At 47.8% G+C, this 21,507-nt stretch overlaps 1 protein-coding gene across 15 annotated transcripts in view; it reads right to left on the bottom strand.

The window, feature by feature from the left end:
• The window catches only part of LOC138764490 (CUGBP Elav-like family member 3), a 71,675-nt gene extending 52,555 nt beyond the window's left edge, over positions 1-19,120 (bottom strand). For all 15 annotated transcript variants that reach the window (XM_069940510.1, XM_069940511.1, XM_069940514.1 and 12 more), the window contains exons 1-2: positions 18,976-19,120; positions 2,595-2,677 (exon numbers count right to left, since the gene is read on the bottom strand). In XM_069940510.1, coding sequence (XP_069796611.1) covers positions 2,595-2,677; positions 18,976-19,120 — 228 coding nt within the window. The remainder of the gene's footprint in view (positions 1-2,594; positions 2,678-18,975) is intronic.
• Between the last annotated feature and the right edge of the window lie 2,387 nt (positions 19,121-21,507).

The following is a 21,507-nucleotide window of genomic DNA, read 5'->3' as shown; positions in this document are numbered from 1 at the left end:
TGGCCAGCTATGTATGGAACCAAAAGAGATGGGGGAGATCTTAAATGGTTTATTTTTCATTAGTATTCACTCAGGAAAAGGGCATAGAGTCATGGAAGGTAAGGAAAACAAGCAGTGAGGTTGTGAAACTGATCCAGATTAAAGAGGAGGAAGTGTTTGCTTTCTTAAAGCAAATAAGGGTGGATAAATCCCCAGGGCCTGACAAGATATTCCTTGGACCTTGAGGGAGGCTAGTGCAGAAACTGTCCTTAGCTACGGGCGTGGTGCCAGAGGATTGGAGGGTATAAGCCATTGAGCCTGACTTCAGTAGTAGGTAAATTATTGAAAGGAGTTCTAAGAGATCAAATATACAATTAATTGGATAGCCAGAAACTGATTAGGGATAGTCAACATGGCTTTGTGTGTGGTAGGTTGTGTTTAACCAATCTTATAGAGTTTTTCAAGGCGGTTCCCAAAAAAGTTGATGAAAGAAAGGCTGTGGATGTTGTCTACATGGACTTTAGTAAGGTCTTTGACAAGGTCCCTCATGGGAGGTTAGTCAGGAAGGTTCAGATGCTCAGTATTCATGGTGAAGTAGTGGACTGGATTCGACAATGGCTGGATGGGCAAAGCCAGAGAGTAGGGGTGGAAGATTACTTCTCATACTGGAGACCTGGGACTAGTGGTGTGCCTCAGGGATCAGTGCTGGGACCATTGCTGTTTGTCATCTGTATAAATGCTCTGGATGAGAATGTGGTAAATTGGATCAGCAAATTTGCAGATGACACTAAGATTGGAGGCGTAGTGGACAGTGAGGAAGGTTTTCAAAGCTTGCAGAGGGATCTGGACTAACTGGAAAAATAGGCTAAAAAATGGCAGATGGAATTTAATGCAGACAAGTGTGAGGTGTTGCATTTTGGAAGGGGAAACCAAGAAAAGACGTACATGGTAAATGGTCGGGCACTGAGGAGCGTGGGAGAACAGAGGGACCTGGGAATGCAGATACATCATTCCCTGAAAGTGGTGTCACAGGTGGATAGGGTCATAAAGAGAGCTTTTGGCATCTTGGCCTTCATAAATCAAAGTATTGAGCACAGGAGTTGGGATGTTATGGTAAAGTTGTACAAGACATTAGTGAGGCCAAATTTGGAGAATTGTGTGCAGTTTTGGTCACCAAAATACAGGAAAGATATCAATAAGATTGAAAGATGGAGAGAAGATTAACTAGGATATTGCCCAGATTCAGGAACTGAGTTACTGGGAAAGGTTAAGCAGGTTTCAACTTAATTCCCTGGAGTGTAGAAGAACAAGGGGAGATTTGATAGAGGTATTTAAAATTTTGAGAGGATAGACAGAGTAAATGTAGGTGGACCTTTTTTCACTGAGGGTAGGTGAGATACAAACCAGGGGACATGGGTTAAGGGTAAGAGGGAAAAGTTTAGGGGGAACAGAGAGCGGTGGGAGTGTGGAATGTGCTGCCAGCTGAGGTGGTGAATGCGGGCTCAATATTTACATTTAATGAAAAATTTGGGCAGGTACATGAATGGAAGGGGTATGGGGGGCTCTGGACTGGATGCAGGTCAGTGGGACTAGGCAAAAAAAAAGTTTGGAACAGACAAGAAGGGCCGAAGGCACCTGTTTCTGTGGTATAGTGTTCTACAGTTCTATGGATTGAATTTCGGTCTGTGTGACGGCAGAGGCTGTGAGGCAAATCCGCAGAAACTCAGTGGCTCTGAAGGGACTCTCTTCAACTTCTTTCTCTCACACTCCAAGGGGCACCAGACGACACTGACAGTGATTCTTCAGCCCCTGGGCAGTCCTCCTGGGACCCGGGTATGATTACTGGGGCAAAAATGCTGGAACCACCTTTTAAATTGCAGGGGGATCTCCAACCTGGCAATTTAAAGGGGATCCCGCCCCCGCAATGATGCGCCACGTACTCACCGGAAGTACTGCCGGATGTTCAGAAACTGGCTCCCTGGTGACGCACACACGCGAGCGCTGATGTCACTGGAATAAGCGGGTCGGCCATTTTCGTTTTCAAATCGCCTGTGGACGCGACCTACGTAAGTTTAACTGGATTCCGACAGGGTTGACTGGGTCGGACCCTTTCTAATTGCCATGTAACTGGGACATTAACTGGGCAAATTGCAAGGATGTTTGAAAGGACCTTTTGTCTGCCTTAAGGCAGGGAAAAAAAAGCAATTTTGTGTAATATTACATTCTGAACTATTGCATGACACAGTTAGTGCAACGCAGTGATTGGGACCTGGTTTAATTCCCACACTCTCTATAAGGAGTTTGTAAGTTCTCCCCGGGGCCTTTGGTTTCTTCCCATGCTCTAAAACGTACCGGGGGTTGTAGGTCAATTGGGTGCGATTGGTGCAGGATGGGCTCATGAGCTGAAAAGGCCTGTTACTGTGCTGTATGTCTAAACTTAAATTTAAAAATGTATTTAAATAAAGGTATCTTGAATCTGGAATTCCCTGCTTTGGGGTGAACTATCCAATTTGCCAGCCTTTCCATACCACTGTGCTTTAATACTGGCCCATTTATTACATTTTGCAGTATGAATTGTTGATAAACATTCCTTTGTAATGGCAACTCTCACTTACCCCAGGCAGTGTCTTCTGCTCATGTAACGCAGTCTGTGCTTTCAATGCAGATTCCCTCGCACAGTAGGTCAGGAAGGCACAACCTTTGTGGGGTAGAAATCACAGAGTCACCCTAGCAATCTAGAAACCATCACTCAACTAACCCGATTGGTGGACGTGGCGGGTAACTACAGAGCTCGGCTGGAATTACTTAACCTCTCCCGTCTGTACTAAGTCACCAGGCTTCCGGGACTTTGCCAGGAATTTAAGATCAACTTTCATGACACTGGTACAATTACAATATTTAAAAGGCATTTTAAGAACATAAGAAACAGGAGCAGGAGTCGGCCATTCGGCCCGTCGAGCCTGCTCTGCCATTCAAAGAGATCATGGCTGATCTGATGATGGGTTCATCTCCACTCACCTGCCTTTTCCCCTTATCCCTTAATTCCCCAACTCTGTAAAAACCTACCCAACCTTGTCTTAAATATATTTACTGAGGTCACCTCCACTGCTTTAATGGGCAGCAAATTCCACAGATTCCCCACCCTCTGGGAAAAGCAGTTTCTCTGTCCTAAATATGCTACCCTGAATCTTATGTTGCCTTGTTCTGGTCTCCCCCACCAATGGAAACAACTTACCTGCCTCTACCTTATCTCTGCCTTTCATAATTTTACACATTTCTTTAGGATCCCTTCTCATTCTAAATTCTAGTGAGTACGGTCCCAGTCGACTCAATTTCTCCTCAAAGGTCAACTGCTTCATCTCTGGAATCCACCTGGTGAACCTCCTCTGCACCACCTTCAAAGCCAGTACATCCTTCTTCAAATAAGGAGACCAGAATTGCCGCAGTTCTCCAGATGGGGCCTCACCAGGATCTCGTACAGTTGCAGCATAAACCTCCCTGCTCCTAAATTCAATCCCTCCAGCACTGAAGGCCAACGTTCCATTTGCCTTTTTGATAGCCTGCTGCACCTGCAAGCCAACCTTTTACAATTTATTTGAAAGGGTACTTGGCTAGGAAAGGAATAGAGGAATATTGGGCCAAATGAGGGCAGATGGGACTGGCATAGGTGGGCCTAATAGCTAGCATGAATGGGCTGAAGGGTTGGCACAGCAGTTAGCATGAAGCTATTACAGGGCCAGTGACCGGTGTTCGAATCCCGAGCTGTCTTTAAGGAGTTTATACATCCATCCGGTGTCTGCGTGGGTTTCCACAGACCCTCCAAAATGTAGGCATCATACTCATCATATTGTTCCATATCTCGATGAGGGGCTCAAACCCGAAATGTTGGTTATGTACCTTTATCTTTGCTCTATAAAGGACACTGTTTGACCAGCTGAGTTTCTCCAGCATCGTGTTTTTACTCCAACCACGGTGTCTGCAGATTTTCGTGTTTTACTCCTGTCTACTGCAAAACTCTATGAAATCTCTTCCGACATGCCTACCCTGAAGAAGTTCCCCTTTGCTCTCCAAAGGGAGTTCTGAAGGATTCTCTCTCACTGCTTCCCATCCGTAGTCAGTGTTGCTCTCAAGCTCAAGCCTGAAACGTTGGTTATGTGTCTTATCTCTGGGCCTCTGCGCCCCTCCCTCAACTGAATCCTCCACTTCCTCATCGGAAGACCACAGTCGGTACAGATTGGAAACAATGTCTCCTCCTCAAGCGACCTCAAGGATACATGCTTAGCCCACTGTTCTACTCATTTATACACCCATGACTTTGTGGCCAGGCACAATTCTAATATCATCTACATTTGCCGATGACACCACAGTTGTCGGCAGAATCGCAAATGGAAATGAGTACAGGAGGGAGGTCGATCAGCTTGTTGAATGGTAGAACGACAACAACCTTGCGCTCAACATCAGCAAAACCAAGGAGATGATTGTGGACTGCAGGAGGAAGTCAGGGGAACACGACCCCATCATCATCGATGGCTCAGTAGTGGAGAGGGTCAAGAACTTCAAATTCCTGGGTACCAACATCTCCGAGAATCTGTCCTGGAGCCTCCATGTTGATGCAATCACAAAGAAGGCTCGCCAGCGGCTATACTTTGTGAGGCGTCTTAGGAGATTCGATACGTCACCGAAGACTGTCATAAACTTCTACAGGTAGAGAGCATTCTGCCGGTTACATTACTGCCTAGTTCGGAGGCGCCAACTCTCAGGACAAGAATAAACTCCAGAGGGTTGTTAACTCAGCCTGCGACACCACAGGCACCAGATTTCACTCCACCGTGGACATTGACATGAGGCAGTGTCTTAAGAAAAGCAGCCTCTATCCTCACCACCCAGACCAGGCCCTCTTCACTCTACTACCATTGGGGAAAAGGTACAGGAGCCTGAAGACGAGCACCCAGCGGCCCAAGGACGGCTTCTTCCCCTCCGCCATCAGATTCCTGAATAATCAACAAACCACAGACTCTTTGTGCACGATTATTTTTATAGTAATGTTGTAAGATGGTTATAATATGAATGTTTACACTGTGATGCTGCCGCAAAACACCGAATTTCATGACTTGTTCATAACAATAAATCCTGATTCTGATTCTTTATGTTTGCGATATAAAGGACACTGTTTGACCTGCTGAGTTTATCCAGTGTTGTAGTTTAGGAGGGGGCTAATCATTGCTATGAATCTCATGAGTGGTTGTGGTATGCAAGGGAGAAGAGTGGAGATAGTCATTTTCAGCGAGGAAAGTGTCTGAAAGGAAAGAATTTGAAGGGAGGTGGGGCAGGGTGGAGAGAAAAAGTTAGTCAGTATTTCAAAAGCAAAAGGCGGCACTCAGCAGGTCCGACAACATCCACGGAGAGAAATGGTCAGTCAAGTAGGAACCCTTCATCAAGACTAAAATTTTTTTTAAAAGATTGTTCATTCAGGTGCCTTGCCGTTCGACATAGGCGATCATGTCTCTCCATCCATCATGGACTCTGACCCTCCGAATTGTAGTTGTTGCCTCCCTGTTTCTAACATGGGTAAAGGGGAAAGCTGTTCCCCCTTTATAAGTACGTACAAGACCAGACAAAGAATTTGCTGAGTTTCTCCAACAGACGGACAGGACAGTTAATGTAGTGGTGAGCACCATACCGTTACAGCATCAGCGACGAGGGTTCGAACCCGCCGGTCTGTACGGAGTTTGTACGTGCTCCCCATGTGGGCGGGTTTCCTCTGGTTTCCACCGTTCAAAACTACCGAGGTTGGAGGTCAATTGGGGGTTATGGGGCGGCACAGGCTCGTGGGCTGGAAGGGCCTGTTATCGTGCATTTGAAATGTACTATTTTTTAAACTCTTCTATGCCAATAGATGCTCTGTGGTTAGTAAGATGGTATGTGAATGGGAGAGAAAATAAAGTCGGGAACCACTGGTCTAAGCCAATATTTCAGGTTGGGGCCAAGTCTCGGTAAAGGATCATGGCCCAAAATGTGGACAAAACACACGGAAATGCTGGACAAACTCAGCCAGTCTTTCAGCGCCCATAGGAAGTAAAGATACATCGCCGACATTTTGGGCCTGAGCCCTCCTTCAAGGATTGGGCAGAATGAGCAAATAACAGGAAATCTCAGATTACACACAGTGTTAACTGGATACGATAAGGGGAGAGGTGAGAAATGATTATTTCTGTGCAAAAGGAGACAGGGAAAATGAGAGAGGCAGAGCTGGGAGAAGGAAAAGTGTATTGCTCAGGACTCCTCAGTGAAATAGTGCTGTGGGATCTTTCTCACCAAAGCCAAGGAGCTGATTGTGGACGAGAGAGGTGTACAGTCCAGTGATCACTGAGGGATCAGAGGTGGAGAGGGTTGAGTAAATTTAAATTCCTGGGAATTTCATCCTGCACACAGCATCTTCCAGCTGGTTCCATCGGGGAAGAGGCCTTTCCTGGACTCAACACACGATATGCCGGCACCTCTACTTCCTCAGGCATTTGTGGAGGTTTGGGATGACATCAAAAACCTTCAGCAGATGAGCGCTGACTGGCTGCATCATGACCTGGTGTGGGTGGGGCGCCAATATCTCTGAGTGGAAAGCCCCGATATAAGGGCCCGGTACATCACAGGCAAAATGCTCCCCGCCACCGTGAACGTCTATGGGGGAACACTACCGCTGGAGAGCAGCAGCAATCAGCAAGGATCCAGACCACCCCAGGATGCAGTTCTCATGGGAAAGACTTGCACCACCAGGTTCAGGAACAGCTGCTACCCCTCCACCATCAGACTCCTCAATGACAAACTCAATTGGAGACTCATTTAAGGATTTTTACTTTACACATTATTTATTATTGATTTTTTTTCTGTATTTGAACAATTTGTTTACATTTCTCCCTTTTTCCTTGATTACAGTTTACAGTACTGTGACAGAGTAAATACATATGTTTTTGGGAGATAAATTGGGAAAGGTCTGTTAGAGCAGGTCACATACAAACACTTTAAAACAGATCTTATTTGAAATACTGGAGCTCTGCTAATGCTAGACATAGCGGGGCCTAACAACTATTGGCAAGAGCTTTGAAGAGTGCTCAAGAGACTTCACTAATGGATTGTTATTTACCAAAGGCAATAGATGAGAGAGCAGGCTGGAGCTGCTGCTGTCTGGAAGAACTTGCTGTTGTAAGCGGGTTATGCGGTTTTGTAAGCAGAGAGAGCCAAACAAGGTTTTTCTCTAAGAGTGAGATCGCTTGTACAGTGTTACAACCAGCAACAGCAGATGGAACTGGAACAGGACAAGCTGGCAAGCTTATGGAAAGCCCCATTTGGAAGACAGTCTGGTCAAAGCCCTTGTGGTTCATGCAAGAGGAAAGGACTGGACATCTAATATTCCACTTGGAATAAGGGAAACCAAAAGGAACTCTGAGATGACCTGAAAGAAAGAGGTTATCATCTGGAGAACCCTGAATGGGGCAAGTTTTGTCAGCAAGACACTGGAGTGGATGATTAAAAAGGGATCAGTTGTGGGTGTCCTGGAACAACACATCTCTCTCTCTGAAAACCGACAAGAACCTTCCTGAGCGGTAACCATTTTCCTTTCGAGCACCAAAGCCTGGTGAACGTTATAAATGTTCAATTCTGTGCACAGTACAAGAATTGCCTGCAACCAGTGAACTTTGAGGAGTGAGAAGTGAGATTGGACTGTGAACCAAAGAACTTTTCTGAACTTACACACACGTGCGCTTAGAATTAGAAGGGGGTTAAGTTAGATTAAGTAAGTTAGTGATAAGTTAAAGTGTGATTCTATTTTCATGTTTAAAGATAATTAAAAGTAACTTTTGTTTAAACAACCATTTGTCTTGGTGAATGTCTATTGCTGCTGTGTTTTGGGGTCCTCTTGGCTCGCAACAGTACCAACAAGTAGAAATTCTGCCTGGCCCGCAGGGAAAAGGAACTCAGTGTTATATGTGATGTCATGTATGTAATCTGACAATATATTTGAACTTGAAACTGTGGCACCCAGAGAAACACCATTTGGTCACAGGGAGAACATACAAACTTCAGACAGAAAGCTGAACTCAGGACTAAACCCAGGCCATTGGAGCTGCTAAGGGGCAGCAGTTGTACCACTGTGGTGAGCTGCTGCTTTGAACCTGCCGCTCGTGGTGTGCACATTGTTCCCAGCAATCGTTCAGGTTTATTATCATGCACGAGTACAACCCGACGAAATAGCTTTCTCTGGTCCTCGGTGCAAAAACATGCAGACACGCAACCAGACACAACACACGATACGTATGCAGGACAAATATACATATGTAAAAATAAATAATGTTTAGTAAATGTTAGTCTCGGAGGGCTAGTGCGAGTAGTTCCTTTAGTCGTTCAGCATTCTCACTGCCTGTGGGAAGAAGCTGTTCCTCAGCCTGGTGGTGCTGGCTCTGATCCCCCTGCATCTCTTCCCCAATGTGAGTAGCTCAAAGATGCTGTGTGGAAGGGGGTCCTCAATAATTGTGCACACTTTCTTCGGGCAACGATCCCGTTAGATCACATCAATGATGGTGGTGGGGAGGGGGGAGGGTAGTGGGAAGAGACCCCGGTGATCCTCTCTGCCTCTCTTATGACCTCCGATCCATTTCTCTGCAGCAACCATACCACACGGTGATGCAGCCGGACAGGATGCTCTCGACAGAGCTCGTGTAGAAGGCTGATATGATGGTGGCTGGTAGCCTTGCCCACTTTCCTGACCTATCTCGCCTTGTGCCCTCTGCACCCGCTAAAAATGAGGAGGTCGAAAACAACAGAACAATTTTATTTAAAGCCCCAAGGATTGCTTTCCTGGCTGCTGCTGCTCGCAGCTGTCCTGGAGATGAGAGTTTAATCTCTGGGAAGATCCCAGGAGAGTTGGCAAATGCATGTCTCTCCACTCAGCCCTGGAGAAGCTGCTACATCTCAGCATGCGTTACAGCCCTGTCACAAGGGATTAGTGAGAGGGGAGAGCCTTTTCAATCCTTGAGATCAACAAGAAGGCCGAGTCAGAGGGGAAGGAAATGGTTTAACTTGGTTTTTATGTACATCAAATAGCAGGATTACAATATTTTCACAAATTTTAATCACAGGATGGATATCAGAATGAGAGTGCAGCTCTGAACTGGAGAGAGTAGAGAACACCAACTTCCCTGGAGTCCACTTAACCAGTGACATATTGTGGACACACAACATCTCCTCATTGTCAGGAATACTGGTGGGCAAGGCTACTGGCCACCATTATGTCAACCTTCTTCAGGAGCTCTATCTAGAGCGTCCTGGCCGGCTGCATCACAGTGTGGTACAGTTGCTGCAGAGAAATAGGTCGGACGTCAATGCACAGGATCATGAGTGGTAGAGAGGATCACTGGGGTCCCCCTCCCCATCCCCCACATCAACATGATCTATTGGGATCATTGTCTGAAAAAGGGGGCGCAGGATCATTGAGGACCCCTTCCATCCTGTACACAGCATCTTCCAGCTGGTTCCATCGGGGATGAGGTACAGGAGGATCAGAGCCGGCACCACCAGGCTGAGGAACAGCTTCTTCCCACGGGCAGTGAGAACGCTGAACGACCAAAGGAACTGCTCACACTGACCATCTGAGACCCTCATATTCATGAAACAATATCTATATGTATAGATGAATTCTTGCTCTGCGTATGCATTTTCTGAATGTGAGTTATGTTTGGTTGAGTGTCTGTGTGTTTTGCACCTAGGACCGGAGAACGCTGCTTCGTCGGGTTGAACTTGTACAATCAGATGACAATAAACTTGACGACTTAACAAGTGGCTTCTAGTTAGACCCCAGAATTTATCAGTCTGCAACGTACATTGAACTTGCACGCATTTGTAAAAAAACCTTAATACAGCACGGACTGAGCTTATGCTGCTCAATTATCCAGGACAAGAGTCTTAGAATTAGAAGGTACCCATTTAAAACAGATTTCTTTGGACAGAGGGTCGTGGATTTGTGACACGTACAGTTGCGGAGGGGGAAGTTTGAGGGGGAGATTGACTAGTATCTAATTAGTCAGGGTATCAAGGAATATAGGGGAAAAGGCCGGAATTAGGAACTAGATGTGGGAACGGTTTAGCTCAGGGTGGAGTTGCTGAGCAGACATGATGAGCCGAATGGCCTGCTCCTGTTCCTTTATCTTGTGAATTACACATCCAAGTGGCCAATTAACAGCCAATCCCCATATGTCTTTTGAATGTGGGAGAACATGCAAACTCCTTACAGACGGAGGTGGATTTGGGCAGGCCATTTGGCCCATTAGATGTAGACGACCCTTCACACCAGCTTCCTCCGGCTAATCCCATCAGCTTCACTTTCATTCTCTACTTTATCAAGCTTGCATCGACATTTCCTTTGCAAGAGAAGATCTTCCAGGCCCATCCACTTTTATAACGTAGCTAATCTCTGATATAGAATTGTGATTCATCATCGTTCCACTTTTCTCAATGCATCATATTCTTTCAGAGACCAGAGCTGCACATAAGCACAGTAGCTGGAGATCTGATGTGTCTCTAGTTGCTCCTTGTATGGGCTACCATAAGCAAGATAAGAGTCGAAGACTTGCATAAGCTCCTATGGGTGGACCATGGAGAGCATTCTAGCTGGTTGCATCACTGTTTGGTACGGAGGTGTCAAGAATAAATTCCAGAGGGTTGTTAACTAGGCCTGTGACATCACGGCACCAGATTTCACTCCATCGAGGGCATCGGCATGAGGCTGTGTCTTAAAATAGCAGCCTCTATCCTCAAGGACCCCCACCACCCAGCCCAGGCCTTCTTCACTCTGCTACCATAGGGAAAAAGGTACAGGAGTCTGAAGGCGAACCCCCAGTGGCACAAGGATAGCTTCTTCCCCTCCTCCATCAGATTCCTGAATGAACCACAGACACTGCCTTACTTAGTCTTTATCTTGAAGTATTTTTATTTATTTTGTACGGTGGTTTATATAAATGTTTGCGCTGCGATGCTGTCGCAAAATATATTTTGCGACACATTAGTGACAATAAATTCTGATTCTGAGCAGGGATGTGATGTTGAGGCTTTATAAGGCACTGGTGAGACATCACTTGGAGTATTGTGGGCAGTTTTGGGCCGCTCATTTAAGAAAGGATGTGCTGACATTGGCGAGGGTTCAAAGGAGGTTCACAAGGATGATTCTGGGAAGAAAGGGTTATCACATGAGGAGCACCTGAACTCAATGGAATTTAGCAGAATGAGGGGGCCATCTCATTGAAACATATTGAATGTTGAAAGATGTGGACAGAGTAGATGTGGAAAGGTTGTTTCCCATGGTGGGAGAGTCTAGGATAAGATTGTCTACTTAGATGGGAAATGCCAAAGAATTTTGTGGAATTTGTTGGTTGTGGAGGGCAGGACATTGGGTGTACTTAAGGCAGAGATTGATAGGTTCTTGATTAGCCAGGGCATCAAAACTTATGGGAAGGAGGCTGGGCACTGGGGTTGAGTGGAGAAATGGATCATCTCATGATTAAACAGTGGTGCTGACTCAATGGGGTGAATGGCCTATTTCTGTTCCAATGTCTTATGGTCTTAAATGGTCCCAGTGTGGTCTAATGAAGTGATACAGATACAATATCCAAGGCATGGATGCCTGAAATGTGGACCACGCTACAAATGCAGTTTAACCAAGGTGTTATACGACTGAAATAAACAGAAAATGCTGGAAACACTTGTTAGATCAGGGAGCTTCTGTGGAAAGAGAAATGTTGTGACAATTTCAGGTTAAAAACCCTTCACTAGAACTGTAAATGATAGAATACAAGCTGATTTTAAGGTGCAGAGAGGGTGAAAGAGGGCTGGATGGGGCAAAGGGAACACCTTTGATAGAACACAACCTGGATCACCATGGTGATGAGATACCATGGAGTTATAGAGCTCAGAAGTAGGCCTTTGGCCACTGCTTTACTTATTGGTAAACATATACTATAGGACAACACTCTCTCCTTCCTGGATCTCTCTCTGTCTCCATCTCAGGAGACAAGCTTTCCAGTGACATATATTACATACCCATCAACTTCCTTAACTACTAGTGACTACACTTCCTCCCACCCTGTCCCCTGCAAGGAATCTATTCCCCCCTCTCAATTTCTCCATCTCCGCTGCATCTGTTCCCAAAATGAGGTCTTCCAAAATATCTGCCTTCTTTCACAAACGTGGCTTCCCCTCCACCACCATCAACTCAGCCCTCACCAACATCTCCTGCTCATCTGCCCTGACCCCCTCTGCCCCCAGATGTAACAAACTCAGAATCCCCCTTGTCCTCATCTACCACCCCACCAGCCTTCACATCCAACACATTATCCTCTGGAACTTCCGGCACTTACTCCAGGATCCTACAATCCCCTCCTCCCCTCTCTGCCTTCCGTAGGCACCATTTCCTTCATGACTCCCTTATGCATTCATCCCTCCCCACCAATCGCCACTCCCCACCCACCGGCAACTTCTCCTGTGGCCACAGGAGGTGTCACTCTTGCGCCCACACTCTCTCCCTCACCACGGATCAGGGCCCCAAAGAGGCCTTTCAAGTGAAGCAACACTATCCGCAGGACTGATTTACTGCATCCGGTGCTCCCTTTGCGCCCTTCTCTACATCAGAGAGACCGGTTGCAGTCTGGGAGATCGCTTTGCTGAGCACCTTCACTCTGTCTGCACCAGTGACAGAGACCTCTCAGTAGCCAGACATTTCAGTTCTGTGTCACACTTCCACTCTCACATGTCTGTCCAAGCCTTATCTACTATCCCTCCAAGACCACTCATAAATTGGAGGAACAACTACTGAATTTTCCGTCTGGACACTCTGCAGCCAGATGGCATTATAACATCAACTTTTCTGGTTTCTGCTAATTTGCTCTCCACCCCTCCCCCTCCCCCTTTCCAGCTCTCCTTCCCCCTTCCCTCTCTATTCATCCAGCCATCCCTCCTCCCCTTGATTGCTACTGTCCGTCCGTCCCTCCCTCCCTCCTCCATCTATTACCTCCTGCCTTTGTGACCAACGCTACTCTTTTGTTCGGACGCCTGCCGACATTTTTCCACACCTCGAATGAAGGGCTCAACCCGAAACGTTAGTTCTGTATTTTTACCGTTGCTCTATAAGGACACTGCTTGACCTGCTAAGTTTCTCCAGCGTGGTGTTTTTACTTCTACCATGGTGCCGTGTTTTACTTCTTGCTTTACCTATAGGTCCCATTTAGCCCCATTCTTAGCGTTCTAGGTCTCACTTTATGTGAAAAGATTCCTCTTCAAATCCCATGTAAACCTCTTGCCTCTCACCTTGTGCCTGTACATTGAAACCCCCTACCCTCGCAACCCCCTCATAATTCTACCCATCCCTGTCAGAAATCCCTCAGACTCCTCTGCTCCAGGGACAACAAACACAGTCTCTCCGATCTTAGACCTGGAATGCCCCCATCCCGGCCCATGGCCGGGTGATTCTCCACTCCATCCTGGTTAAGTTGATAAAGTCACAAGTTCAAAGGTTCTCAGGGTCCAGAGAACCAATTGCATTACCCAGCTGTGGAGGTACAGGTAGGTTTATCTGAATGAAGGCAATCGAGCTGATCGGAAGACCAAGGAAGTTCCGCATGTCCCTGCTAAATTACATTTTAACATTTTATTGACAGCATGGTAGAAGCTGAGCCTGTGCCGCCCAATTTCACCCAAATTAGCCAACAATTCCTGAGCACCTGAATGAACCCCACCACAGTGCTGCCCTTTTAAATTTAAATTCAGACACACAGTAATGGGCCCTTTCGGCCCACGGGCCCGTGCCGCCCAATGACACCTAATGAACCTACCATCCCAGCACATTTTTGAAAGGTGGGAGGAAACTGGAGCACCCAAAGGAAACTATTCACACCTCCACAGCTAGGTAATGCAATTGGTTCTCCCGACCCTGGAACACCATCTTAATTAGGGAAATGCAAAATCCATCAATATGGTCAAGCACTGTATGGACTTAAGTAAAACACAGCAGTCTGCAAACTCCTTACAGACAGTGCTGGATTCTAACCCCCGTCACCTGCATTGTAACAGAGATGAGGGCTATGCTAACCATACCTCCCCTTTATGGCTCCTCATTGCTACCCTATTTGACAGCATACAAGACCCACAGGCACATAAGACACTCCTCCCCCACCCCCCTCAGCACAACAGGTTCCTCCTGCACCTGTTGTGCTGCTGGTGGGGGCCGCTGTGGTCGGCCTTCTCACTGGAGGGAGGTGAGCAGCAGTGGTTCCAGAAAACACAAGACCACCTGCGGGAAGGTGGGCCACGAAGTTGCGGGACCACTTTCTGGACAGCCATGGGCTTCTTGAAGCTGGGCGAGTAGCCGGCGACCTGCACACGGCCAACATGGCAATGCCGAGCGGACAGCAGGAGAATTCCCTCCCTTCCTGATACCGGAGCCAGGCGGCAACACCAGGTGGACAGTGGGAGAGATCCCTCCCTCCCTGATACCAGAGCCAGGTGGTAACACCGGGTGGAATGCGGGGGACTTCTCCCTCCCTGGTACTGGAGCCTGGCAGCAATACCAGGTGGACAGCAGGGGACCCTCCCTCCCTGATTCTGGGGCCTGGTGGCAATACTGGGCAGACAGCAGGGGATCCTTCCCTCCCTGATACCAGAGTTGGGCGGCAACACCGGGTGGACAGTGGGAGAGATCCCTCCCTCCCTGATACCAGAGCCAGGTAGCAACACCAGGGGGAATGCGGGGGACTTCTCCCTCCCTGATACTGGAGCCTGGCAGCAATACCAGGCGGACAGCAGGGGACCCCTCCCTCCCTGATTCTGGGGCCTGGTGGCAATACTGGGCAGACAGCAGGGGATACTTCCCCCCTGATACCAGAGCCAGGTGGCAACACCGGGTGGATTACAGGGGACCTCTCCCTGCCTGATACTGGGGCCTGGTGGCAACACCGGGCTGACAGCGGGGGATCCCACCCTCCCTGATACTGGGGCCTGGTGGCAACACCGGGCTGACAGCAGGGGATCCCACCCTCCCTGATACTAGGACCTGGTGGCAACACCGGGCAGACAGTGGGGGATCCCTCCCTCCCTCCCTCCCTAACACTGGGCCCTGGCAGTAACAGCAGGGGGGGTTCATGCTAAATTTCAACTTTGCAATCAAGACCCGAGGGATATTTTTAGCCAATTATTGGGGGAAAAAAGTAGGTCTTATATGCCATCAAATACGGTACTCTCTAAATTGTGCTCTTTACACAGCTGTACAATTAGTAGAGATAAGGGTTCTTCTGCAAGCAGAATAAAAGGTTCTCGCTGGACTGGGCATAATATGACAAATTAACGAATTGAGAGTGTCAGGCCATCCAAAATCTGAGCTAATTCAGGCATTCAGTCCCCTGATACAACCAAGCCTACCATATTCCTTCAGTAATAGTGGTCCTGAACCTTTTATCTCCCATAGTTCACCGAATGAATTCCCTTATCACAGACTAAAAACCCAGCGCTGGAGAAAATCAGCAAGTCATCCGGCGAACTTTATACAGCAAAGGTAAAGGTATATAATCCACGTTTCGGGCTGGACTCCTTCATCAAGATGTGAGCAAAATGTAGACATTTGCCTGAATAAAATGGTGGGGGTGGGGGAAAACGGGCAGGTGGAGGAAGGGGATCTTTTGCTGACCTGCTGAGTTTCTCCAGCGTGTGCTTTAACTTCAACCACGGCATCTGCAGACTTTCAGGTTTTTCTCCTTTATCATGGACTACAGTCTGTCTGGGTCAGTAGCAGAATCTCACAAGGAGCACTGGCTCACCTCAGGGCCGTGGGCTCAGCCCGCTCCTATTCACATTACCGGCCCACAAATGCATGGGCAGATCCAGCTCCAATAGAGTCAAGTTTGCAGACGACATGATGGCTTGGACTCATCCATCACTCTACATAGGTGGAAAATCTCGCGTATCTGGTGTGAGAGTAATAATCTGAGTCTCAGAGTGGGACAAGACAAAGGAGATGGTCGTGGGCTTCAGAAGGACCATGAAAGATAACCCTCCACTACACATTAACAACTCTGTAGTGGAGAGCACCAGGTTCCTTGGAGTTGACTTCAATAGTGACCTATCATGGACACTCAACATCTCCTCACTTGTCAGGAAGGTGCAACAGTGACTGCACTTCCTGAGAAGACTGAAGCCAGCAAGGCTACCACCCACCATCACGTCAATCACTGGCGTCTCCCTACCCCCCCCCCCCCCCCCCCCCCACACCCCAAGCCAGCCCATCGACGTGATCTACCCGGATCGTTGTCTGAAGCGGGCTCGCAAAATCATTGAGGACCCCCTTCCACTCCACACATAGCATCTTTCAACTGCTCCCGTCGCGGAAGAGATGCAGGGGGATCAGAGCCAGCACCACCAGACTGGGGAACAGCTTCTTCCCACAGGCAGTGAGAATGCTAAAGGAACTGCTCGCCCTCACCCTCCGAGACTCTCATATTCACGAAACAATATTTTTTTGTATCTATGAATACTTGTCCTGCCTATGTATTGTTTGTCGGTGTGTGTGTGTGTGATGTCTGGCTGTGTGTCTGCGTGTTTTGCACCAAAGACCGGAGAACGCTGTCTCGCTGGGTTGCACTTGTACAATCAGATAGTAATAAATGACTTGACTAATGTCTTGGACCCTTGTAAGATAGTAATCATTAGAGCTGCTTTTATCTTATTGAACACATCTTTATGTTAAAACATCGGAGGTGGAGGGACACTGAAACCCTTTTACTGTCGGAGGTGTTCAATGAGATTTTCCAATGTGGTCATCTCCAGTTGGCCATCAGCATGCCACGGGTTGAGGACTTCTGCTTGAGTACATTGTGTCGGGCATTAAGCAATCAGGTAGCCAACTCTGATTGGTCATGTTCCTGGAGATGACCACATTGGAAAATATCATTGAACAGCCCTCGACAGTAAAAGGGTTTTTGGTTTCCCACCATCTCTAATGTTTTAAGATAAAGAAGTGTTCGATAAGATTAAAAAAAACATGAATGATTGATTTTCCACCAGTGTCCAGGAGACTAGGCACTTTGAAGTTGCTGGAGAGTGGAACCTCTGGGACAGCAGTGTCACAGACACACACAGTGCAAAATCAGGCCCTTCAGCCCAGCCACTGTAGACTAACCATCAAGCTCCTATGTACATGAATCCTACTCCAGAGCCCATCAACTCACCGCAGGTTGCGTCACTCACGTATGCACAAAAGGAAGTTTTTTTTTTAAACAGTAACCAACCCAGCCCAGATATTTTCGGAATATGGCAGGAGGAAACACACGCAATCAAAGGGCAACGTGCAAACTCCACAAGGACAGTGCATGAGGTGGGGAAAGTTGAACTCAGCTAACGGGCGCAAATTAAGGGAAGGGAGTGAGGTGCGGATTCGGGGAGGGGATGCAGATTCGGGGAGGGGAGGGATTGCAGATTCGGGGAGGGAGGCGCGGGATTCGGGGAGGGAGGGGCGACCTGCCTGATCCTTGTATTCTTTCAACCATCTTTGCCAAAGACAGAAAGTTGGGAATTAATTTGTTCAGTGTGTCACCTGTCCAGCTAAGTTCAATCAGCGATATGAGACTGAACGCAGCTTTACTGACACAAGATATTTATAAGGACAAGGAGAGAAGGAGGCAGATTGGTCAAGGGAGTGGAAGTGACAATTGGGCTGATATTGCTCCTCAATGTCTCATAAATCCAGTGCACAACCATCCCCTTTGGAAGCTTGTAAACCTCAACAAACGTGCTGTCAAAGAAGCCTCCTTTTCTTTCAATTCTCCGAACAGGTTCACCTATTCCGTGAAAGCCCCCACCCCACCCCTTACTTCCCCAGGCTGGACCAAAGGAGACGCAGGGCTCCCAAATTTAAACGGGGCACTCTGCCACCCCCCTTCCCCTGTTTAATTATTCTTGCCTTTGCGCCATCCCCCCCTCCTCCTCCCAATGGGTACGAAATAGGTGATTCCTCCCCCCCCAAAAAAAAATCGCTCTGAAGCTTTGGGGGTTCGAAAGAAAACGTCTCCACCTTGGAATTTAAAGCAAACAATCAGAAAATCTCTGACTGTGCCCTTTTCTCCTCATGGCTCCTATTGTCTCCAGATTTTTTTTTACCGACGTTGCAATTTTAAACTCAGCAAAGGTGTAACTCTATATTTGACAAAACTCGCTCCCCCCTCCTTGATGTATGCACTCTTGCATTTTCAGTACGAGGGAGAGTTGGAGCGGCCCACTGGACAGATTAGTGGCGAGATTATTGGTGGCTGAAGGTCTATTGTGCTCTTGGTTTTGATTGAATAAAAGATATTTTTATGGTTGTTCACTTCTACCGAGTCAGACGCGTTATCTTGCATTGATTGATCTCGTCCAGCGCTCTTTCTCACAGTTTCGCCCATCTCCCTGTGGTTCGCCTGCTTCCCAGCCAGCTCCATCGCCCACAGATGTCCATCCATCCCTTTGTTTCCCTTCCCTCCATCTCCTGGACCTTATTTTATTTACCCGTTCGCACTGGCAGGCCGCCGAGCTGCATCTCTGCTCTTTCAACCCCAAGCTATTTTTTTTTGTTGTTGCTTCCCCTTTTTTTGTTGTTTTCGTGCCCCCTTTTGTGAAAGGACACCCCCCCCCCCCTTCTCCCTCACCCGGCGCCTCTCCATCTGTTACAGATTTGCCTGGTGCCAGCAGCCTCTGCCCTCCAGGACACCCCCACCCACCCAGGCCATGCCTTCTTCACACGGGAGCCCAAGGACAGCGTCTTCCCCATTGCCATCAGATGCCTTAGTTTTGACTTTGCACTCATTTTATTTAAGGTGGTTCATGGAACTGCGACGCGGCCACAAAACAGCCAATTTCGAGAACATGCCCATGACAATAAATTTAACTATTAAAGAGTCCCACCTGCTTTCTTCCTAGTCGCTATCGCTCCCTTACCTTTGTGCATTCCAGTGTATCTGTCTTTCAGTACCGTGAACTCATAAATTCTCCCAAACTCCTCAAATAAAGGTTTCAGGTCCTTTTCCTCCAGGTTCCTCGGGATTTGTCCGATGAAGAGTTTCACTGCGTCCTGGTCCTTCATCCGGATGAAAGGGGCGCTGGGCAGGGGGAAGGTGGGCTTGGCCCCGGCGCTGGGAGCGTGGCTGTTGATCAGGGCACCGGCCGGGCTGGCGTTGGAGTGACTGACGCCTTTGACGGGCAGGTCTTTGCTGGTCGCGGAAGAGCTCGGAGTGTGGATGAAGTCCCCTCTCTCGTCTGCAGCCATTTCAGCATCAGCCCCAGACACGGGCGAGCCGGAGGGAGGGGAGAGAGAGAAAAAAAATACTGACATCACCCGTAACCCTTTCATCGCCGGGACGGAGACGCGGCTGAAGACATCGTTTCTGAAGGCGAGTTCGGGGCAGACATATTTCAGGGATTCAAATGCTTCAACCTTAAATACATCGGTTTCAAAGTGCATAAACTTCAAACACAATGCTGGAGAAACTCAGAAGGTCAGAGTTCTTTATGTAGCATTGTACTCCAGCCTAAAACATTGGTTCTGTAACTTTCTCTTTGCTACATAAAGGACACTGTTTGACCAGCTGAGTTTCTCCAGGATTGTGTTTGAACTTCAGCAGATTTTTGTGTTTTACGACTTCACACCTCAGAAGAGTGTTTTTGTTTAGTTCGGGCGCCTGCCGACATTTTTCCATACCTTGATGAAGGGCTCAAGCCCGGGACGCTGGTTAGGTATCTTTGCTACATTAAGTACACCTTTTGGCCTGCTGAGTTTCCCCCGCGTTGTGTCCTTTACATCAACAGGGTGGATAAAGTCGATGGTTTTCGACAGTTTGGCAGATAAACAAAAATGCCTTGCCTTTTGCATTAACTTGATAAGCAAGGCTGGGGAGCGAGAGAGATGAGGAGGGGCGACAGATCAATAATGGCGTGGGTTCGGTTCCGACCTCGGATGCTGGCTCTCAGGAGTGGAGCTTGCACATTTTCCCTGTGGCCTTCCTGCACCAGTATGGTTAGGGTAGCCATTCCAAAAGGAGGATATGGTCAAAGGTTACTATATACACATACACACACTGTTTAAATGTTAAATAAAATGTATATCAGTTTTTTGATACACACACACACACCCCCACATATATATATATATCTTTCTTTCTTCTTTGGCTTGGCTTCGCGGACGAAGATTTATGGAGGGGTAATGTCCATGTCAGCTGCAGGCTCGTTTGTGGCTGACAAATCCGATGCGGGACAGGCAGACATGGTTGCAGTGGTTGCAAGGGAAAATTGGTTGGTTGGAGTAGGGTGTTGGGTTTTTCCTCCTTTGTCTTTTGATATATATATATAGTAACCTATGACCATGTCCTCCTAATTGGAAATGGCCACCCTAAGTATGGTTGGAATTGTCCCTGTACAATTGTGAGACAATTGTACAATAAATCATCCCCCCCAAGGGGTGAGGGGGATGGGCTGAGATGTACATTCGAGATGATGAAGGGGTTAAGCAGGGTGAGGCGAGCGGTGGAGTGGAAGATCAGGCTCGAGGGAGCGGGGCAGAGCTTTTATACACAGACACCTGAGACGCTCAGCTCTCTGCACGGATTTCGCTCCACGGCGGCATCTGGCATTTTCAAAAATAATTTTCTAAGTGCGTTATGTCAAAACAGAACGCCACTCCCCTGTAACAAATCACAATTTACACCATGGGGTCCCTCTGTTGCATGTCACATGCCCGAAACACTGTGACAACTCAGTGAAACTCTGCAGACGCTGTGATTGCAGTAAAAAACCACGCCGAAATGCTTGAGGAACTCAGCCAGTCTCACAGGCTATAAAGATATATTACTGACATTTCAGGCCTGAGCCTTTCTTCCGGGAATAAGCAAAGAATAAGCAAAAAACTGGAAAGCTCAGAATAGAGACAGTGCTGGCTGGGGGAGGAGTCCAGATCAACAAAAGGTGTTAATTGGATATGATAAGGGGAGAGGTGAGAATTGATTTTGGCTGTGTAAAAGGAGACAGGGAAAAGAGAGAGAGGGAAAGGTGACAAGGAGAAAGAAGTTGGGGGGGTGGGGTGCAGTTTTAACAAAAGCTAGAGAAGTCGATATTAATGACGGTGCCCGGATGGAAAATTAGGGGTTGTTCCTCCAATTTGCGGGTCTGGTAGTGCATGAGACCATGGACAGATGTCAGCAAGGGGATGAGTCGGGGAAACGAAATGGGCGGCCACTGGAAGATCCAGGCTATTGCAGCGGACAGAGGCGAGGTGCTCAACAAAGCGATCTCCCAGTCTGAGTCAAGCCTCTGTAATGTTGCAGCCCACAGTGGGAGCACCAGATATAGTAGATGATCCCTGCAGGCTCACAGGTGGTTCACTTGGAAGGACTGTTGGGGGCCCGGAAAGGCGGTGAGGGAGGAGGTGCGGGCGCAAGTGGAGCACCTTCTGCGGTCACAGGGGTGGGTGCCAAGGGA

Source organism: Narcine bancroftii, chromosome 5 (assembly GCF_036971445.1).
Source record: "Narcine bancroftii isolate sNarBan1 chromosome 5, sNarBan1.hap1, whole genome shotgun sequence".
In the NCBI taxonomy this organism is placed as follows: Eukaryota; Metazoa; Chordata; class Chondrichthyes; order Torpediniformes; family Narcinidae; genus Narcine; species Narcine bancroftii.
Note: the sequence above shows the minus strand (reverse complement) of the source record. Positions and strands in the feature narration are given on the sequence as shown.